Source organism: Gobius niger (assembly GCF_951799975.1).
Source record: "Gobius niger genome assembly, chromosome: 9".
NCBI classification, from domain to species: Eukaryota; Metazoa; Chordata; class Actinopteri; order Gobiiformes; family Gobiidae; genus Gobius; species Gobius niger.
Genome location: NC_136860.1, coordinates 9,936,786 through 9,958,564, shown reverse-complemented (window position 1 = coordinate 9,958,564; position 21,779 = coordinate 9,936,786). Strand labels below are relative to the sequence as shown.

General features: G+C 43.6%; 1 protein-coding gene across 1 annotated transcript; it reads left to right on the top strand.

The window, feature by feature from the left end:
• Positions 1-15,572: 15,572 nt before the first annotated feature.
• c1ql2 (complement component 1, q subcomponent-like 2) lies at positions 15,573-19,665 on the top strand. Its single transcript, XM_079563001.1, has 2 exons — positions 15,573-16,297; positions 18,978-19,665. Exons 1-2 carry the CDS (start codon positions 15,728-15,730, stop codon positions 19,155-19,157), a joined length of 750 nt encoding a protein of 249 aa, XP_079419127.1. The 5' UTR covers positions 15,573-15,727; the 3' UTR covers positions 19,158-19,665.
• The last annotated feature ends 2,114 nt before the right edge of the window (positions 19,666-21,779 follow it).

The following is a 21,779-nucleotide window of genomic DNA, read 5'->3' as shown; positions in this document are numbered from 1 at the left end:
TCCCACAGGACAGCTGAGGAACACCAAAGAGCTGAATTTTATTGCATGCTTGACACAGTTGATGTGCAGTTTCAGGAGAGGTTCACTCAGACTGATCTTGTTGTGTTGGAAAAACTAGAGGCTATTTTACTCACTGAGGATGTGGATGACACTGTTGACCAATAGCCAGAAACAGTATGAGTATTAAGTCATACTCTGAAGGTTCAGTTGGATATGTTTCTGTCCAGTGATGAAGAGGTTGCAGTGCGCAGAGGAATGTCTCAAGTAGAAACCTTTGTGAGATTGCTTTTGGTGAGTCCTGTGTCTTCTGCTGTGGCTCAAGTAAGACTTAACAATACAGCTGTGTGCCATGTCCACCAGACAAAACTAGACAGTGTAGACATTACTGAAATATGTCAGCAGTTTGTGTCGGGGAATGACAGGAGAAGGCAAGTGTTTGGCTCCTTCAAATGAGTGCACTGTCTCTGGGTTAGGTTTAAAGGAACAGGCCACCATTTTTCCATACTGAGATATGTTCTTACCTGAGCTTAGACGAGTTGATGCGTACCTGTCTGGTCTTTGTGCATGCAAAAAGTCACGCAAAAAGACCAAAGATGTTGTTAGCATTTGGCTAAGTATATTCCAATATATTCCTATAGCTCCAAACGCAGGTGAAGTTAGAAGCGACCACGCTCTTCCACGGGCACAAAGACCAGACAGGTACGTATCAACTGGTCTAAGCTCAGGTGAACATCTCAGTATGGAAAAATGGTTCCTTAAAGCATTATTTGATGATGTTAAAATCTCAGCCATATAAATCTCATGGTTAATTGGTCCATTTACGATAGACTATTCCAGTGGTTCTCAACCTTTTGGAGCCACGACCCCCATTATAACAGGTAAAGGGGTTTGTAACCCCCCGTCTGGGTCACACTGTGAGAAATAGGAACGCTAGCCTTCATAATTGTTAAAAAACAAAGAAAAAAAACAAACAGCTGAAATAAAATTCAAGGAACTACGAACATATAATGGCACTCTGGAATAGCAAACACATGCTACAATAAAACATTAGATTATATGCTAATGAAAATATGTATATTTTATCTAAATGATCTGGCGATCCCCCGAATTTGTCTCGCGACCCCCATGGGGGTCCCGACCCCCAGGTTGAGAACCACTGGACTATTGTATAACAACTATTCTAACTTCATCTTCATTAGCGCTGACAATAATTAGATATAGTTTGGGTCTTTCCATATCTTTAATTGAAAGTTTACCAGGTTGCAACACTAGAGGGCAATGTGTTCACATTTTGAAACAATTGTAAGAATGACTAAAACTGATTTATTGACTTACTGAAGGTATTTATTGTTCTGTGTGTGCTTTATCTAATGTTGTTGACATACATGAGCTATTTAATGAGGCACATTAATTAGTTTTCACTGAATAGGATTTATGGATTAACACAGGAGTTTTTTGTTTTATAAAATGCTTTAAACTTTGTAACAAGTAGTTTATTCAAAGACAAAACAAGATAACCAAAGATCATTTGATCGTTTTTACACATTAAATGTCTTATTTCCAAGTTAATTGATTAACAGAAAACCTGCAATATACCTTTTCTTAAATTGAAGTTATATCTCTTTATTTCTTCCTTGTTATTGCTTTTTGATGGCCTGTGGAAAGCCTTAAATCATAACAAAGCAAAAAAAAATTTAGCATCATCAACCATACTGCTTTTGCGTGATATTGAGACATGGGAAACATGTACGTCTCACGGTGAATATCTGTTTGAAACTAAGCCTTCGATGGAATATGTAAAAGTGTTGTGTGTGAGGAGGAGGAGAGCAGCTGTGGGGCGACAGATGCAAACTGACCTCAGAACAGTTTCATTAACACCTCCCAGTCTGCACAAATGAGACACCTGCGATCAGCACCGGCACCAGGACATCAGGAGGACAGGAGTGAGCAAAGGGAAGGGCAAGCGGAACACCCGTCTGTTATAGAACCGGGATGGAGGAGAATCCAAAATGGCCGCCCATCCATATCAACAGCCCCGTGGCCTGCTCAGTGTTGTATGTTGTGAAATGTGCCTACGAATATGTAAAGGAAAGTTAAGAATGAATTTGGACCACAACTAACATTTTTAATTTAGTGGCGTTCTCCTTCATTATTTGTAACAATCAAATAAATAAAACAAAATCAGATATAGGGCCAAGAGTTAGCCGAGTTATAGAAACTTGTCCCATGGAATAGGGGTTGAAAAATAAAATTAGGTTCAGGCAAGTGTCCACTGACCTTAAGGTTAGAGCCAGCGGTTGTATTTGGCTCTCTATTCCACAACACAATTGGTTAGAGATGTCGTACATGGCACCTCTGCTCAATGGTACATTTTCGAAATAATGAGACGTCAGACTAATGGGTTGTCAGACCAATGGCATGGCACCGGTCAAAGCTACCCGTCTCCACAATTAGGAAATAGCTTTACCAATTGTCCATGTGGAATGTTATTAATTAGACGTAATGGTACTTTCAGATGTGGGAACTGCTATCACTGTAATAACATCATGCGCACTGACTCGTTTGTTGACGTTTTCAATTAAAACGTATGTAGAGTACATGCCGGTCCTATGCCAACTGCAATACCATCTTTGTTGTCTACAGGCTCGAATGCCAATGCAGCCGTTTTTTATATACGCCCAGTAAACAGAAACTCAAAGAACGACTCTTGGAATATAAATACGCAATAAGAACTCAGAACAAACACTATAAACAGGCTGGCCATAGTAGCCCTAACTCCCTGAAAGCCATGGTTTTGGAAGTCACAACACCCAATTAAAAGCTATGACTTGTTCCTCCCCCTCCTGGAACCGCCACCTTAACGTGGTGGAGGGGTTTAAGCACCCGAATGATCCTCGGAGCTATGTTGCCGGGGGCTTCGTGCCCCTTGTAGGGTCTCCCAGGGCAAACAGGTCCTAGGTGATGGGTCAGACAAAGAGCGCCCCTTATGAGAGACCAACAGGCCCGGTTACAACCATGAGGTCGTCCTTCTGTGGACCCGCCACCTGCAGGAGGAGCCAAAAGGGGCTGGTGCAATGTGATTTGGGCAGCTCCAACAGCTGCCCCCACGACCCGGCAAAGGACAAGTGGAAGAAGATGGATGGATGGATGGATGGATGGATGGACTTGGTCCTCTGTTATGTGGTCCTCCCCAATTCCAAGCTTGAAGAGCACCTGTTTTTCCTAATTTTTTTTCACAAGAAGAGTTCTACTTCAGCCTAAATCGCCTTTACTTTTTTGATCCAGTGCAGCACTCTCTACCTCTCTTCTAGTAAACTGGGGCCTTTGATTGTGTGCCCCAGCAGGTGTGTGGGAACAACACTACCACAAAACACTTGCATCATCGCACATACTTCTGTGGGATTTGAGGTTTTTTTTTACCGTTTCCAACATTTATTCATACCCACAACAATTGCGGTTTAGTGATGGATGCAGAGACATTTTTAAAAGCTAAATGCCCACAAAAATGGTCAATCTTCTTCAGGAGTGATTTACACTGGAGCCTTTCCATATGGATATTACAGTGCTAATGGCATTTGCACTATAATATCCACTTGGCTTTGCAGGTTATAACACTGTGCCACATGCTGTAATTATTGCAGAAGGTGGCAAAAAAAGAGAAACATTACAGAGTTTGAAAATAAATGTCTGGGCTTGTATTTGCAGCTGTTCAGATCCAGCCGGAGTGAGCCTGAAGCAGTGCGTCCATGTGTCCCGACGTGAGGGGCTGACATTTAAACAAGAGGTGCGACGGGAGGCACCTCTGTAGCATTTAGATTTGACTGCAGGCCATGTCCAGCTCTGGGAGGGTCCGATAACAGCGCCACTTGACTGCCACAGTGCCCTGCAGCAAGGCACTAAAGGTGAGGATTTAAAGTGGCACGTCAATAGTGTAGCACTCACCTCGAGATTGCACATTTGGATGGTGTGTTGTTTAATATCCATCCATCCATTTTCTTCCACTTTATCCGGGGCCGGGTCACAGAGGCAGCAGTCTCAGCAGAGATGCCCAGACTTCCTGATCCACACACACCTCCTCCAGCTGTTCTGGGGGGACCCCGAGGCGACACCAGGCCAGCTCGGAGACATAGTCCCACCAGCGTGTCCTGGGCCTTCCACAAGGCCTCCGCCCTACAGGACATGCCCGGAACACCTCCCGCAGTAGGCGACAAGGAGGCATCCAAAACAGATGCCCCAGCCACGTCAGCTGGCCCCCCTCAACATGAAGGAGCAGCGACTCCACTCCAAGCTCCTCTCGGGCAACTGAGCCCCTCACCCGATCTCAAAAGGTGCACCCAGCGAAGGAAACTCATTTCGGCCGCTTGTATTCGCGATCCTATCCTTTCAGTCATTACCCAAATCTCATGACCATAGGTGAGGGTGGGAACGTAGATCGATCGGTAAATCAAGAGCTTCGCCCCGACTCAGCTCCCTCTTCACCACGACAGACCGATACAGCGACCGCATCACTGCTGACGCCGCACCGATCCGTCTGTCGATGTCACGCTCCATCCGTCTCTCACTCGTGAACAAGAACCCGAGATACTTGAACTCCTCCACTTGAGGCAAGGACCCCCCACCGACCTGTAGAGGGGAAGCCACCTTTTTCTGGTGGAGAACCATGGCCTCAGACCCGGAGGTGCCGATCCTCATCCCAGCCGCTACACACTCGGCTACAAACTGCCCCAGAGCGCGCTGAAGGTCCTGACCTGCCGAAAAACCAACAGAACAACATCAGATCCGGAGCCTCCCAAACAGGACACCCTCCGGCCCCTGGCTGCGCCTAGAAATTCTGTCCATAAAGGTAATGAACAGAACCGGTGACAAAGGGCAGGCCTGGCGGAGACCAACACGCACCGGGAACAGGTCTGACTTACTGCCGGCAATGCAAACCAAGCTCCTGCTGCGGTCATACATACATACATACATACATGCATAATACATATAATATAATTTTCCCATCATTTGTTACATCTGTAATGTGATTTAACACATATGAATAGGGTGTCAAAACATCAACATGTCACGATGCATTGGAAGCCGATGGAGAGGGTGCTCAGCAACAGGCTGCCCTGTGGACACGGAGAGCACAGCGCTGGGCGAGCAGCCTGAAGCTGGGCAGCATGGCAGCAACCACACAACTGAACAAATGTGGTTTGCATTGAGAAAAAGGTGGTAGTTACCTTTACAAGAAGTGACACACGCTGAGACCATGGAGCACAACAGTCCACATAAGATCGTCTGTTCTGTTTGCACTTCCAATTTGTAAATGGATAAGTGGAGGAAGCACGTGGGGAACACGCTTATCCTGACAAAATTCAAAGACCGAGCCAACAATCATAAAATGTATATTTTCAACTAAGCTGTCAAAGGAGAAAACTAGCCAAAAATCTCAACATTGAGGTGACGGTGGCGTGAGCGGGTCGTCTTGTGATTGGAGGATCGGCTGTTTGAATCAGGGGCAGACTGTTGTTGTGTCCTTGGGCAAGACACTTCACTCACCTTGCCTCTGTAGCGTGGTTGACTCTGCATTGTGTTTTGTAGTGGGAGGGGGCTGACGGCCAGAAGACGGGGTTGTTTCGAAAAGTTCTTTAGTGATCGCTGTGCAACACATGAAACAGCTGGTCTGCCTTGGACATGGGACACCAACGAGCGAGCAGCTCTTCTATATGATATAATATGTAATGAAATAAAAAGTTACAAATTATATACCTAAAAATGGTCCTTATTAAGTCTACAAGCATACCAGTCATACAAATGAAAAATAAACATAAAAATGTAACTTTAGCAGACACTCCAACAATCATGACCTTACCTCACCTTGCTCAGTCAAAATGGAGCCGAGCACACTTCATCCCTGATACTTATTAGATTGTCACCACAAGAGGGCGCTGCCCCTGTCATGGACACCAGTGTCCATGACAAGTGGAATACAAACACTTGCACCAATGTATGAAAAAATTCTGTTTTCACCTGTTGTGTCTCGCCTTAAAGGTACGATATGTATGCGTATTTGACCTTGTGACCCAGCGACTGTATGAGTGGTCCTCATGGCGCCTTTACTTTCCATCACAGTGGCCTCTAGGACACTCCAGGATCAATTTGTTTGGAAGGTTTTCCCTGCTGACGGACCCTGAAAACCTACAAAAGTGTTGATCCTGGAGCGTTGTAGAGACCACAGTGATCAAAAGCAAAGGCGCCATGCGGACCCCTCGTACAGCTGCAGGGCCACTACAAGGTCAAATACGCACAGATATCAACTTATGTACTTTTTAATGAAAGGTGTAAGGCTGTAAGAGACGCTTTTAGATTTGGGTCAAGCCGAACTGGAGAAAATGCACTCGGTTAAGGCGGGATAAGAGGTTCAGCAGGTTTTTGACATAAATAGAAGCCCATAATATTGGAGAAGGCCTTTGTTTGGCTCTAAATCAGTTTTTACCACCTGCAAATCCGGTGTCCTCATGTTTGATCATCCCAATCTGCGATCGCTTTCCCAATTACTTACATTAGCACTAAACCAATTTGCAGTTGATCCTATGATACGAAAAAAAAAAAACAGTGCTGCCCTTGGGTTTTTACATAATCATCGATGAGAATAAAGAGTGCGTGTGTTGTCCGTCGGCACTCGCGGTGTAAATATGGTCGGAGCGTGACGGCGATGCGATGTGACACGTTGTAGAGAGGGTCCCGAAGGCGAAGGCAGCAGGAGCAACTGTGGAGGGGGAAAAAAAACGGCACAGATCTGATCAGCAGAAAGGTCCTCGGGCTTGCGGGCGCCGATAGTACACGAGATCGGGAAGTGATTATCTACAGAGACGGCATTTACGCTGAGCTTTCATCTCTCTATCGGGACGTCTTCGCAAGTTTGGGCCGTCACCAGTTGGGGGGAGGCTCAGCGGCGGCTTTGAAGAGTGCTGGAGCGCAAAAGTACCGGCACAGACACAAGAGCAAACAATGAATTGGATGCAAATAATACATAAAGGTGGTTTTAGTTTAATTGTGTCACCTGGAACCTTGTGTCTCTCTTTTCTCTCACTAAACCTTTTGTACATAGGCTCCAGAGGACACTACATTTTGTCCAGGCGTCTGAACTTCTTTAAGTCATCTTCATTGGATACAAGACTGTTTTTCATGTCAAAGAAATGCTTCGGAGGTTCTTTCAGGTGTCAGCACTTGGACCTGTGGCTTTCAGACACCCCCCCCCCCCCCCCCCCCACACCCAAGAGAACACACACACACACCCTTTCATTGTCACAGCGAAATCATAAGTCCGACTCACAGTGTTTTTCCTCACTTGCAAATTGGGCGTTTCCACTGCCAATAATAAAAGCTTACCGGGTCTCATTACTGCTTTGTTTATTTACAATGACAATAGTCTAGACTCCAGAGGCGCAGTGCGCAGCTACGCTATGATTAGATGAGGGAGAATGCACACTTGAGTTGGTGATCTGTGATGATTAGCAATGACTAGCACAACAAAGCTAGCTTAGCAACAGCTTTTTCACGATACTCGCTTTAAAGGAACAGTCCACCGTTGTTCCATTCTGAGATATGTTCTTGCCTGAGCTTAGACGAGTTGATACGTACCTGTCTGGTCTTTGTGCCCGTGGAAGAGCTTGGTCGCTTCTAACTTCACCCCATTTGGAGCCATAGGAATATACTGGGAGAGGCTGAATGCTAACAACATCTTTGGTCTTTGCGCGTGACTGAGCGCACGCACAAAGACCAGACAGGTCCTAAAGAACTCGCTCAGGTAAGAACATATCTCAGAATGTAAAAACGGTGGCCTGTTCCTTTAACAATGTATCTCTGGAACAGTAGTTGAATCCACTGCATTGCATTCTGAGTTGTTAAAATGTATAACAGAGGGACGGAAGGGGTGAAATTTGCGATTTAGGACCAGGAAGTAGGCCTAGTTCTTGCTCTGCGTTAACCGATGTTCACAGATGTCCACAGGTCCTGCATTGACCACCATTGTGGCATTACCTCCATATCACGGCAGCGGAAAGAGCTAGTTTTCCATTAGAAAGCATTGCTCTTTACACACGTTTAAGGCAACTGTAAAGCCTGGTGCCTAATGATGTTAAACTTTCTACCGCTAGATATTCCTTCTGTGTTGATACTTCTAAAAAAAAATCATGGAACTGAACTTTTGGTTACTCACACCTGTTAAATCGGCATCAATGGTGGCTCGCTGTGAAGGAGCTAATCCTGGCTGCTCGGTCTGTTTCAGCCAGATGGGACAGAGGGAGGAGGGTGGATACAGGTAAGGGCCTATGTGTTTTACCTGTGGGTCCTCTGCTTGATGAGGGGCTGATGCTAAACCTTGCTCGTCTGAAACAGGAGGTAGGACAAGAAACAGACGCATGTCCCAATTAGTTTAGGAATGATCAAACAAAAGACAACACGCTTCTTAGTCATTAAACCACAATGATATGGCTCGTCTACGAAGAGGTCGCTGTAAAACATGCCTTTAAATCAGGGTGCGGTGGAGAAGAAAGTGCAGAGACCCGCTCAAGTTAAAAGTATTCATTATAAAACAAACTTAACCTCTTTCTGCTTATGGATGTTTTATATTGGCTAGCGTGCATTGCAACGGCGCTACCTATAGGCCTACTGCATATATTCATACACAATCTATGAGGCTATTTGTCATTTTGTCATTTATCCGATTTGGGAAAAATGCACAATGAGCTAAATTACACCTGGCTGAAAGCAATAGCCTTGAACGCGTGGGGTGATTTTCTCCTTCTGCTCAATATCAGTGTGATACGAGGCTGTATCGCTGGAAAGCACCAGGATGGTACCGATCTAAAGTTAAGGTACAACTGGTGCAGGAGGAAATGGAGTAACTACTTTCCTTCGAGACAGCGAGCTTTGATGCCTGGTTGTCTATAATAAATGATCAAAATGACTGGTTATACTGTTTAAGCACTGATATAAATAAAAAACCCTCAGTGTTACCTATAGGGGTAGATTTAGATAAAATGAGGGCACATGTGAATAAAAGTTCAAATAATTTCTCTTGCATCTTGTAGTCACCGATGTTACGCAGCGGTCATCCATACTAGCCATGAAGGACCCAGGTTTTATAAAAGTAAACAAACAACTTAAAGGGGCTAGATGCAAGTTAGCCATTTTATACTCACTACTGCCACCTCAGGTCATACGTGTAACTGCACCTTCTATATTAAGCCCGTGCATGCCGGCAATTCGGACCCGAAGTGACACCTTTTTGAGCGCAGGATTTTAGAGGCAGTTGTGGTGAACGGGTCTGAGCTCATTCTACACCTTAGGACATTGTTGGAACATTTAGGAGGAGGAAATGATTTACCATTTTTAAACTCTGTATAGTCCCTTTAAGACATTTGAGACATATATATGTGTACTTTTCTGGACTGAGGCGTGTCTCATGAAAAGTGCAGTTCTAGGAACAGCAAAGATACTGCGCAGAACCCTGAAGCTCCCAGGCCTCTGGTAGAGGATCCGAGCTTGGAGGAAAAAGAGACCGCCCGCGGAGGGTGAGGAAGAGTTTTTTTATTTCTTTATTTTTATATGTATATATGTATATGCTAATTAAAATATTTTTTGGATAAAAAAGGTGCTGACCAGTGCAAGACAGCACACTCTGAAACAGGGACAAACCCAGAGTTTTTTTTTTTTTGCCTTGTTCTTTGCCTTGCGGTTTTCAAAGTAAAATTGGCTATTTCTATCATATTTTTGATCAAAATAACTCTTTTGAATGACAAAATTTTAAATCCAAGGCTCTGTGAGCTGCTTTTTCAATACGGGAGGGAGATGGGGCGGTTTCATCATTACAGGAGCACATAAACAATGTATGTCCGCAGGTTTTCAGCATTTTTTCAGATATTTTTGGGTGGGTTTGGCTGCCCAGACCTGGCTACCCTGGCACCGTTCAGAGGATCAGAGGAGCACTGAAGGCAGCCAGCCACCCCTCTACCTCCAAAAACATGCTGGTCAGGTTGGCGCACAATGGCGGCGCGCTCAGTCACAGCGGCTCAGGACTAACCCAACACATGAACGCAATTTCATTGCACAATAGCACAATGACAATAAAGCACTTACTTACTTAGAGTGGCCCAAAGTGTTGCGGTTGGATTCACACTGACCCAAAACTGCCGCTCTCAGGTTGAGAACCCCTTTAGGTCAACTTAACAGTGTGAAAACCATTTAGGATTTACAAGTTGTAACAGTGATCACATGGGCAAGAGACCGGTATCAAGGGGACTGCGGGTGATCTGCGCTGGGAATGGGTACATACCTATGTTCCCCCGGGTGCAATTTTTTTCATAGTTGAGTTGGCACATCAGCTAATCGCAATTTTTGAGTGAAACGTCATGAATCTAGTATATGTATGATATATATGATACATGTATCAATCAGCTTAACCCTGAACAGGATTTTTGACACAGGGCCTCATTTCCTAGTTATCCTGAATGTTGTTGATTCCTGGAGATATTTTTTTTAATTCATGCAGTTCTTGTATTTGAAGAGTTTCGTGGTGCTAGGCTAGTGCAAGGCCAGCGCATTTTTAACAGTCTGACCCGCTCCACAGAGCACCTGAGGCAAATCACTTATAACACCAGACTAACTATATAAATGTCTGTGTCGATAGAATCATTTTAACCATTTTGCATTTAAAATAACTTATATTTGAGCAGCATCAGCTTCGTGGTTTTATAAGCTACGCAGCGGCGGAGTGATCTGCGAGAAAATAGTCCCTCAAAATGCAATCATTCATGTGATGCAAGGTCAGTAATATTCCAAAAATGATTCATATTCATATTATTATTCATATTATTCACATTATACAAACATTTATATGGTTAGTTTGGTGTTATAAGTGATTTGCCTCAGGTGCACTGTGGAGCGGGTCACACTGTTTTTAATGCAGGCCAGCTGATACCATAGAAATGCGCTAGCCTTGCACTAGCCTAGCACCACGAAACTCGACAAATATAAGAACAGCATGAATTGCATCCATGGACACGCCCCGGACTATCTCACTGAACTCCTCAACCATAACCAGAACACTCAGGTCCACAGACACCAACCTTCTCTCCGTCCCCAGAACAAAACTCCGGACAATTGGTGACAGAGCGTTCCAGGCGGCTGCTCCTAAACTGTGGAACGCCCGACAACTAGACCTGAGGGCCCCACAGTCTCTGGAGACTTTTAAAAGAAAACTTAAGACTTTTCTGTTCCCTTACTAACATTTTTAACTTCAACTTTTGTGTGCTTTTATTATTGTCAGTTTTTACTTGTGCTGTAGCACTTTGAGATTTCCATGGAAAGTGCTTTACAAATTAAAGGTATTATTATTATTATTATTATTAATTACAAAAAAAAAAATCTCCAGAAATCAGCAACACTCTGAATAACTAGGAAATGAGGCCCTATGTCAAAAATCCTGAAATATCGCTTTAATAAACAGAAGTACCTATGTACCGGGGAACATTGGTACCGGCAACGTAGGGCTGACCCCGGGAATAGCCTTGAACAGGACACAACCTGGTGAACTTTCAACATTTTGTTTATGGCCTGCACACATAACCGATAGAGATAATGACTAGGGATGGGCGGATCGATACCAGAGTATCAATATATCGATACCAAACGGCTACTTTTTAAGTATCGATATTGGGCAAAAAGTATTGATACTAATTTGCATATGTAAAAAGGAAGGCGGGGCAGCAATTATCAACACAAAAGGATGATTTATTTCTTTGTTCTGAGCCAAAACAGCAAAGAATTGAACTGAACCAGTCCTATCATTCTGGTTTAGGTTCTGTTTGTCATTTAAGTATTAATTTTAAATGTTGTTTATGTATTTAATTTCACATTAACATTGTTTAATTAACCAGTTAAAGTAATATAATTTTAATTGACCAATTAATTGTATAAAACAACCAGTTTAAGAAATGGATATTGATTGAAATACATTCACCCATATGAAATGACCAGTATCGGTATCGACAAAAAAGACCCCAAAAGTATCGGTATAGTATTGATTCCAAAAAATGTGGTATCGCCATCCCTAATAATGCCACAGGCAACATGCCGCTTTCTACGTACGCTCACGAGGCGAATGCTCAGCACTGGACTGGACCGTTAGGATCACACGCCCAAAAATCGTGCCAATATCACAAGGGATAGCTTTGACCAAGATTAAACCAGTAAATCTTCATATTGAAAGTCAGCTAGTTTTTACCTGCTCTTAAGAATGTTTCAACGAACAGATAAAGAACAAAGGACAATGGGAATGAGATATTAGTCAAGAGACAAGGAGGTTCATAGGAGGGCCTTTTGAACGCCTCTTTAAGATGGGATTCATGGCTCCCAGGAGAGAGCCACCAATCCCATCACTCTGACTCATTTGCCGGTGTCTCTCCCAGAGTTCACGGATTCGCTGAAAGTCGTCGCGCTCAACACAAAGTAATGATGGAGTCCTAAATTGCCCGTGAAAGTGTCGGCGGCGCCCGTTGTTCCTGTAAGCTCATTCGTCTTGCCGCAAACATGATGCGTGTGATTCAGCGGCGCCTCCTGCTGGGCTCAGTCTGCGGGGAGGACGGAGCGGTTGGGCTGGGAGGGATGTTAATCAGCCGCTGGGAGTCATTAACACCCATCGGGGAGAGGCTGGGCGCGGCGGGGGGGGCGGGCTTCCTCTTACACCCCCGAGAAAATGAGAAGGAGGTCTGACACTTAAGCTGGAATGAAATAACAGCCTTGACATCATAACACAGGTTTTAGATCGGTTAAGCCAATGTCATGGCGCTGTCAGTTAAGTTGTAACTTTTTCCCCAAAATGTAAAATTTAAAAAGTTAATAGTACATCATTTACTACAGGTCTGTGTAAATTAAAGCAAAACAAGACAGGAAATTATGAAAAGAAAATGCCAATTTTCTGCCATCATAATTTTTTTTAAAGCAGTGCTAAGTAATGTGTTTACCTTAATAAATCCTTTCCGTAGTCCCTGTGGGGGTAATACAAGTGTTTATGGGATGATTGGAGGGTCTTTCATCTCCCCCTGGTGTCTCTGGCCAGAAAACCATGTTTGCAACTTGACTGACACCGGTCCGGAGAAAGCAATACACACTAATGGAATCACGAAGAAGAAGCTAACATGCTAACGGGCAAAGCTAACTGCGGGCTAACGTCACTTTAAACAGTATTTACAGCCAAGTTTGAGTGAAAAAAAATATTTCCATTGTATAATTGAATGCACAGTAACCCTCTCTCCCTTCAGCGTAGTATTTACTCTACAAGACAATTAATAAGTTAAAAAATCGTAACTTGCTACTACACCTGCAGTTGCGCTTATGGCCTCTAGGGGGAAGAGTTACTTAGTACTGCTTTAAAGGGGGGGTATTATGCAAAATCGACTTTTTCAAGCTTTACATTATGTTATTATGTCACTCCCTCATTAAAAACATGTCTGAAGTGTTGCCTTGGCACATTCACGTATTTTTGAGTAATCTGTAAAAACTCTGATGGCGGCCATTTTAGGGATAGGTTTGCCTGAGTCCTCCTAGGAACGCCCCCACCTCCTGGAGACGCCTCCGAGCTTTCGTCACCAGCCGAGTAACCAACCACTGCTCCTCAGCAGAACCCCCTCCCCACTGATGCCACAGACAGCGTGTGGAGGGGGCGTATCGGAAAGGGTCAGAGGTTCTTAAAGAGACAGAGGCCTATTTCAAGACATTCACTACAGCCATTTTGAGAGAGCAATTTTATACAAGGCAGTTATTCTAATTTACTGCATTTACAGACCAACAGAAGGTTTGGTCATCATTGTAGTGTGCTATAGACTGGTGCTATGTGATCGAAAAAAAGCATAATACCCCCTCTTTAATGCATTTTCCCCTCATATTTAAGTCAGTAATCTATAGCTAAAGTTTCAAATTGATATTTTTTTATTTAACTTCATCCATTTTCACCTGCACCGTCTCACCTTAAACTTATGCTTTGATTAAATTGATTACATAATATCTGCAACAAGGTTTGATCACAAGTGTATGTGTAATAGTAGGAGCCGTCTGCGGTATTACTCCGCCCGTCAGCTGGGGGCCCCATATAAAAGGGCACAGTCTACCTGCGTTCGACCTCTGACCCCCCCCCGAACTGGAACTGAAGATTGAAACCTAATTTAATTTATAAACCTGAAAATAAATTGGATAAAATTATTGGAACGACTTGCCTCTTCAATGAACGAACCTGTGGTCCTTTTTTTTAATGTGGTACTGTGTTAAGTTAAGACCTTCCACTCTGTCACATATGCTTTTGAATAAGCAGGTTATTTGTCAAAACGTGTTGTTGAAATGGTAATATCTTTCTGAAGAAATCTTCAAATGTGGAAAATGTTGGTCAGTTGGGGCTTATGTAGCTTCATGACATGGCAGTAACTGTATTTATGAAGCCCATCGCTGAACTTCAGAGGATCAGCAGCATCAGCCACAGCTCATGGGAAAGACTGGGATCACGGGTGCGTACCTATGTGCCCAAATCCTCTGTTCCCCGGGTCCATTTTTTTTTTTTTTGGTACATCAACCAATCACAAGTCATGAGAGTGAAATGTCGTACACATATGAATCAGCTTAACCCTGACCCTGCCCGAGCCACTAACCTTAAGGGGATAACCCTTTAAGGATTGGGCTGGAGCCTGCGGTGTCTGCGTAGGTTAGAGGTTATTAAAAAAAAAAACATGTGCAATAGGTTAATCCTCCAGCCAGGTGTTTCTGACCACCAGCCTGGCCCCACATCATGGAGATGGGTCCCCGAGCGCCGGCCCATGCTGGCAGCTCACTGCTCCTACAGGTCGCCCCATGCGACACTGAGGATGGGTCAAATGCAGAGAACTAATTTCTCTACAGAGATTAATACAGTATCAGATTTAGATTTAGAAGTGGGGGAACATGGGTATCGGGGAACATAGGGCTGACACTGGGATGACTGCAGGAACAAACACAGAAAAACTCCTCACTGCGTTAGTCCTGAACTGGTCACAGGCCATATCGAGCAGGAATTAGCAGTTTATTGTGAAGGATGAATGAGACGAGAATGATGGAGTCTCTACAAACTTTATTCTCTTACTCCTACAACAACAACACAGTGGGAACAACATGTTGCCTGTCAAATCAATGTACATTTATGAAGTATGATGTGAAATAGAAATATTGTATATTTATTAACAGTGTGGCTCCAATTCATCTTCAATGAAATCCATGTCAAAACGCGTCAGACAGACGATGCGTTTACGCAGAGTAGGGTCATAATCGTGCAGAAAACGTAGCCTGTGTCTGGGGACTGATATGATCCAAGTGTGTTTGGGACAAGTCTCTCTCCCCCCTCCCTCTGTGTCACCCTCTCTCTCTGTTTCTCTCTCCTTCTCTTTTTGTCTCTCTATCACCCCTCTCTCTTTCTCTCTCTTTCTCTCCCCTCTCTCCTCTCTGTGCGCTCGCTTTGGATAAAACGCACCAGCAGTCGTGGCCGGTGCCACTCACGCGCTGCCTCCTGCCCCTGCGCTCTGCTCCAGTCCCCGGTCTGGCTGCTCCCAGGTCGGGTGTCCCCGCCACCATTGGGTCGCCACGCCAGGCGGACTTGCTGTGTGTGTTCGGGTCCCGCTCGGTGCAGAGGAAGCGGCTCGTGGCTGCGGCGGTGTGCGTCGTCATGGTGCTGGCGTTGCTCATCGCCATCCCGCTGCTCGTGCAGACCTCGCGTGCGGACGCGCACTACGAGATGATGGGCACGTGCCGCATGATCTGTGACCCGTACAGCCCCAGACCCAGCGCCACGGCGCTCGAGGCGCAGGAGCTCAGCGCGCTCCCGAGCCCCGCGGCTGCGCACGCGCCCAGAGGAGAACCGGGGCGTCCGGGTAAACCGGGGCCGCGTGGACCCCCAGGAGAGCCGGGGCCACCGGGACCCAGGGGCCCGCCGGGGATCGCAGGACGCGCAAACCACGGCACAGACACCGGCGCCACAAACCACAGCGGGAACCACGTGGAGACGGCCGCTATCGGAGCTGCGAAGATCGCCTTCTACGTGGGTCTGAAGAACCCGCACGAGGGCTACGAGGTGCTGCGCTTCGACGACGTGGTTACGAACCTGGGCAACCACTACGACGCCACCACCGGCAAGTTCACGTGCCAGGTGTCCGGGATTTACTACTTCACCTACCACGTGCTGATGCGCGGAGGGGATGGCACGAGCATGTGGGCGGACCTCTGCAAGAACGGACAGGTACGTGACCAACGGGTTACAGGGTCTTCATTTCACCGGAAAAAAACCCGGACAGAATGAAGCCGTTTCAACGTGCCAGCATACATGCGTGCGTAACGGCGCAATTACGCACGGAGTGTTTCACAGGCGCAGCAGCAGCAGCCAGGTTCATTACGCGCAGAACATGGTTTATTGTATTCTAATTTTGGTGTTCATTTATATCCAGAATGTTCCAGAGGATTATTCAGAGATTCAGCCCAACATATAAATAGGCAAATACAGATTGAACATTTGCTGTAGTGAGAGTGTAAAGATGAATAAAAATGACAGATATAACACGACACAAAACCATCCGCCTGTTTGGTTCTTACATGTCCTTAAATGAACTGGTCAATAATGAATCATCTTGAAGTTCAAACTTAAACGTACTTCCTGCCCAGTATAGAAGTCTATAAACTAAAAGAAAAGAGGATATAGAACTGCTTATATTTGATATTTTTTTAGTGTATAGAAATATTTGGGAATTATGGAAAATTATGACTTACTTTCACGCTAAATACAGGTTAGTTTTTCCCCGTGTTTAGATTACATCCATTGGTTTTCTGACCATGGTCACCCTTCATGGGAAAGATTTAACGGATCAGACACAGAGAGAAGCAGCAAAACAAAAACCAAAGACATTTTTTTGGTGCTTTGGACCAAAACTCAGTTTTCACTTACTCCTCGAAATGTCATGTTTTTTCTCTCGAACACTGTAACTGCTTTGTTCTCCAAAACAAATCAACTAAACGTTTCAGCGCACTGTGCTTTGGAATCACAGCTTTTTAAACACAACAATTCAAAGAGAAAAGAAAACAATAATATTATTATTTTTGGTCAAATGCTCTTTGAATTGTTGTTTTTGCTGGAATTGTTAATTGGTCAGATTGCGGTTAATATGCGGATTTGAGAATGTGATGGAAAGTAAAGGCGCCATGTTAACCACACATACAGCTGCTGGGTCACACTAAAGGTTAATGATGCGCAAATATGAAGATTTTTTACTTCTACTTTAATTACCATAATAATGATTTACCAAACGATAATGGAATAAGTCATTACATTAGTAGGTCATTACATTATTGGCCTGATGAGATGAAAATCGTTCACAGATGTAATCAATTCAGCCAATAATGTAATAATTTATCAGTCTGACTTCATTTTCCAAAACTCTCAAAAATGTTAGATTACCTTTCATCAACTTTTGTTTTTTATTTTTTATTTAAAATGGTATTATTTTTGCTTGTCGTAGTGCATATGCATTTTCCTACGACGGTCAGTTCAGACGATAAAGTGATCGGGGAGTATGACTGAGCTAACTTCATACAGCCCAGTTTCATGGATGGACAAAGTAGAGTTAATAAAAGTGCAATAACAGGGGAACAGGGCACATTTTTAATTTCATGGTAATGAAACTGTAAACTCCAGAACTGAACCGAAAGACCTGGAAACATGGCTAAGCCTGTACCATTTAGGGGAGACCGGGGTTATTTGTCTCACAGTCACATTGCTCTTTATAACCACACGAGAGGGTGCTGTATGCTGATACTGATATATAATGTGTATTGGTATTGTAGTTCTCCTCCAATAATTCTCATTTGGACTGAAAACATGACAAGATTGTTTTTATGTCTTTTCCCAAATTTTTATGTCTGGGTTATTTTTGTACTAAGAGTTTTCCTTTTGCTAGTGCCAGAAACCAAAGACACTGATCCGAAAGACCTAGCCTTGATTTGACCTGTTTTAGAGCGAACATGCTAAAGCCGTTGGTTAGTTAGCTTACATTGTTCGTAAAGTTGTCACACGGACTGAGGGGTTGGTTGTCACACGGTGTATAAATGGCGAGAGATGTATTCTTTTGTTTAATATGTTTTATGATTACTTTATTTTAAAATGACCTTTTCATATGTCTAGGCCATTTGACACCTCATTATAGAGCATTTTGTAAAACAGTTAGTTGGAATGAGCGTTATGAACACATTACGATTTTCACTACTTTAAAACTAATTATGTCTTTATCTCAAAAGCAAAAAAGTTACAAAGGTTTTTTTATCATTACATGTTAACATCAAAAACGCCATTAAAAACAATAATAATAACGCATCGGTTTTATATATATATCGCTTTTCTGGTCACTCAAAGACGCTTTACATTGCACTATTCATTCACTCCATACTCGGTGGTGGTAAGCTACTATTGTAGCCACAGCTGTCCTGGGGTAGACTGACAGAAGCGAGGCAACCAGTCTGCGCCATCGACCCCTCCGACCATCACCAACCACTCACTCACTCACTACATTCGCTAGGCTTCCTGGTGTTACCAAACGGTCTCCCATCGAAGTCCTGCCAGGCCCTTCCCTGCTTAGCTTCCAAGGTCTGACGGGATTGGGCAGAACAAAGGCCACAATAGTGACAACCAACCCCAAGCCCCACACATTTCTTGTATATGACGGTTAATAACGATTTATTGCAACATGGCAGAAAAAAATAAAGCAAGTCTACTTCAAGTCAGGGGTTAAAGCTTTCTTTTAATATAAGTCTGACTCTTGTGGGATTTTCTGTTGATGGGCAAAAAAAATAGCCCCGGTCTCCATTCCCCCTATGCTGTCTTGCTAACAACCCTTACAATAAAACAACCGTTCTGCCTCTGACTTTTACCCCAGGTGCGAGCCAGTGCCATAGCGCAGGACGCGGACCAGAACTACGACTACGCCAGCAACAGCGTGGTCCTCCACCTGGACTCCGGCGACGAGATCTACATTAAGCTGGACGGCGGCAAGGCGCACGGGGGCAACAACAACAAGTACAGCACCTTCTCCGGCTTCCTGCTGTACCCCGACTGAAACCACGGGAGCACTTAGCGCCTCTTGGATTTACTCAAACGCTTATTCGATGTCTATTTACAAAAAAGAAGGATGTGGCGGAAAAGTGACATCGAGGATCATGGAGGAAAAAAGAGAGAGTGTTCATTTATTCATCCACGTCTCCTCTGTTGGGTCCTACTGTGATTGTGGTTTTAGCTCTATTTAAAGGAGACTTTTTTCTGGCTTATAAAAACAAGAACAAAACTTTGGAGTGACTTTGGTTTGGTACATCCCATTCTTCAACTTGAAATAACATGTACAGAACCCGAACCTGCAGATCATGCATGTGAAAATGACATTGGAAGCTTCTTGTGTGTTTGGGGATAATGCGCAACCCTGACATGTAAACGCAAAAATCTAAACTAAATGTTACATTTGACCCCATAATAGTCCTCCAATTCATGTGTGGGATTTCTGCATAGATCAGCACAAACATGGCTGTCACTCTTACGTGTTGACAGAAGTGTTCACGTCATGCATTGAGGTTTTAATGTGTTTAGCAGAACATGAATGAAGAAATGTTGGTAAGAAAAATATTTTTTATTAGAATTTTTAAGTTAGTGATAGGAAGTGACATTAATGGTCACTTCCTGGCAACTGGTAAATTTCCCACCTCCCACTTGGAGAAATTCCTGTTAACGCTGCTCAAACTGGTAATTACAACTCGTAAAGAGACGACCAGACTGCCACGAGTTCGGATACGAGATGAAGACAGTAATGGCGGCCCCGGTGGAGGAGCAGCTAATGATAAAACTCACAAAACCACTGCATCCGTGACGTGAACGTTACTTTTGGTCAGAGCTTTCAACATAACGTTATGTTGCATGTTTGGAATTATATCTAGTTTGGAGAAACGTTCAAATAACATTGTAGCATAAACCGTTTTTTTACATAAGAGTTTACTGAGCTGGAACCGTCTAAGTCGTAATTTTCAAGACGGAAAAAAAAAATACCTGTTGAATTTATTTTAACAAACTTAACATTTATTTGAGACATTACTTTAAACAGGTTCCTTCCCCTTTGCAGAGAAGAGCTTTTAACGTCCAAATGGATTTTTAGCACAATACAATATAAATATTAAACACACTCACCTCTGGATTTCCAGGTATTACATGTGAAGTATATAGTCAGTGACAAAAAATAAAGAGTGTTTTTACTTAGCGATGAAAGGATTAGGCTTAGGAAGATATGGAGAGGCGAGGAAAGGATTTCCTGGACATGTAGGACCTTAGATGGAGCGTTTTGCGAAAAGGAGGAGTTTTTTGGGGAGCTGTCTCCCAGGACACCTACTGGGGAAGATTAAAAGATTACTCAAGGTCTGTTTTTGATGAGAGAACAACATTGTAACATTGAACAATTTTGCATATAAGCCTATGAACTCATCAAGAACTGTAAAATATGTCAACCATATTTATTTGTACCGAGTGCACATGCGCAACACATTCCTCCGCTTTTCCGTACCGGGTGGCTTCCAGAAAGGAAATGACCATATTTGGACTACAGCGTCGTCTCTTGACCCGTGGATGTAAAATATGTCAATATTTGCAAATAAATATGCAATTTGACTGTAATAGTCTATTCAATAAGTACTTCCCTGTGTGTAGCTCAGCAGCCAATCAGAATCCCCCAATCAGGAGGGAAAGGGGAGGGAGAATGATTGTTTACTTTCAAAGTTTCGTTCTCTCCGCTCAATTTGCAAACTAGTGAGTGACTTTCAGGTTCAGGTTTAGTTTTGAAATACCTCTCTTCATTTTGCGACATTACACTCTTTCATCTAGCTTATAACAAACGTAATGTGACATATTCATGCTTTTGAAATTTGAACTTATCGTGAGTCACAGGAACTTTTGACGGGATTTAAGGCTCTTCACTGGGAGCCGAGTCTTTGGGATCCGTTCATTTCAAAGAGCCGTTCAAAAGACTGGCTCATTTTTATGTAAAATTTTGAAAACTCCAGCCAGATAAGTCACAATATCTATGACGTGATCGATAAAAGAAAGGCACATTTTGATTTAAATCATTGAAAATGACAAGGGGACATTAACGCTTTGAAAAAAAATGTTTGTGAATCAAATCTTGTGCCATAACGAGAGGCTGCAACTGGGAAATGACAAATCATTTTTTGTGCATTTAGCTTTGACTTCAGCACAAAAAGCTTTCACTTGTGTGGCCTGCTCCGTTGTTGGGCCAATTCTTAAAAAGTTCTTCAAAAGGGCCGCTCAGTCATGAACATCACATCACTAGTTGAGAGTTGCTTTTCAGACCAAATGCAAGTTAGTTCCCTCCAATTGGATCAGCTTATATTCAGCTGCTGCTAAGACAATATGATTAGTTGGTGACAAAGCTTCTCCAACCACCAAGTAGGCCTACAGATGCTTAAGAACTTTAGTTTCATGAGCATAATCTTGCCCTCTAGTCCCTAAAGCTCTTCCCTTTTGTGCCATGTTTTTGTCTTCAGATTACAGCGTCCATGTTCTTTCCTCCATCCTGACCATCATTATTTCAGCGCTGAGTGGTGTGATATGGATTGAGGTTTACTCTTTTACTTGAATGGAAAAATACACTGGACCTAAGCCTTGATAAATGAACTTGTTTAACATG

Coding starts and splice junctions, on each gene's coding strand:
- c1ql2 (XM_079563001.1), top strand. CDS start 15,728: ATGGTGCTGGCGTTGCTCATCGCCATCCCGCTGCTCGTGCAGACCTCG. Junction 16,298..18,977: donor ACCTCTGCAAGAACGGACAG/GTACGTGACCAA, acceptor CTTTTACCCCAG/GTGCGAGCCAGTGCCATAGC.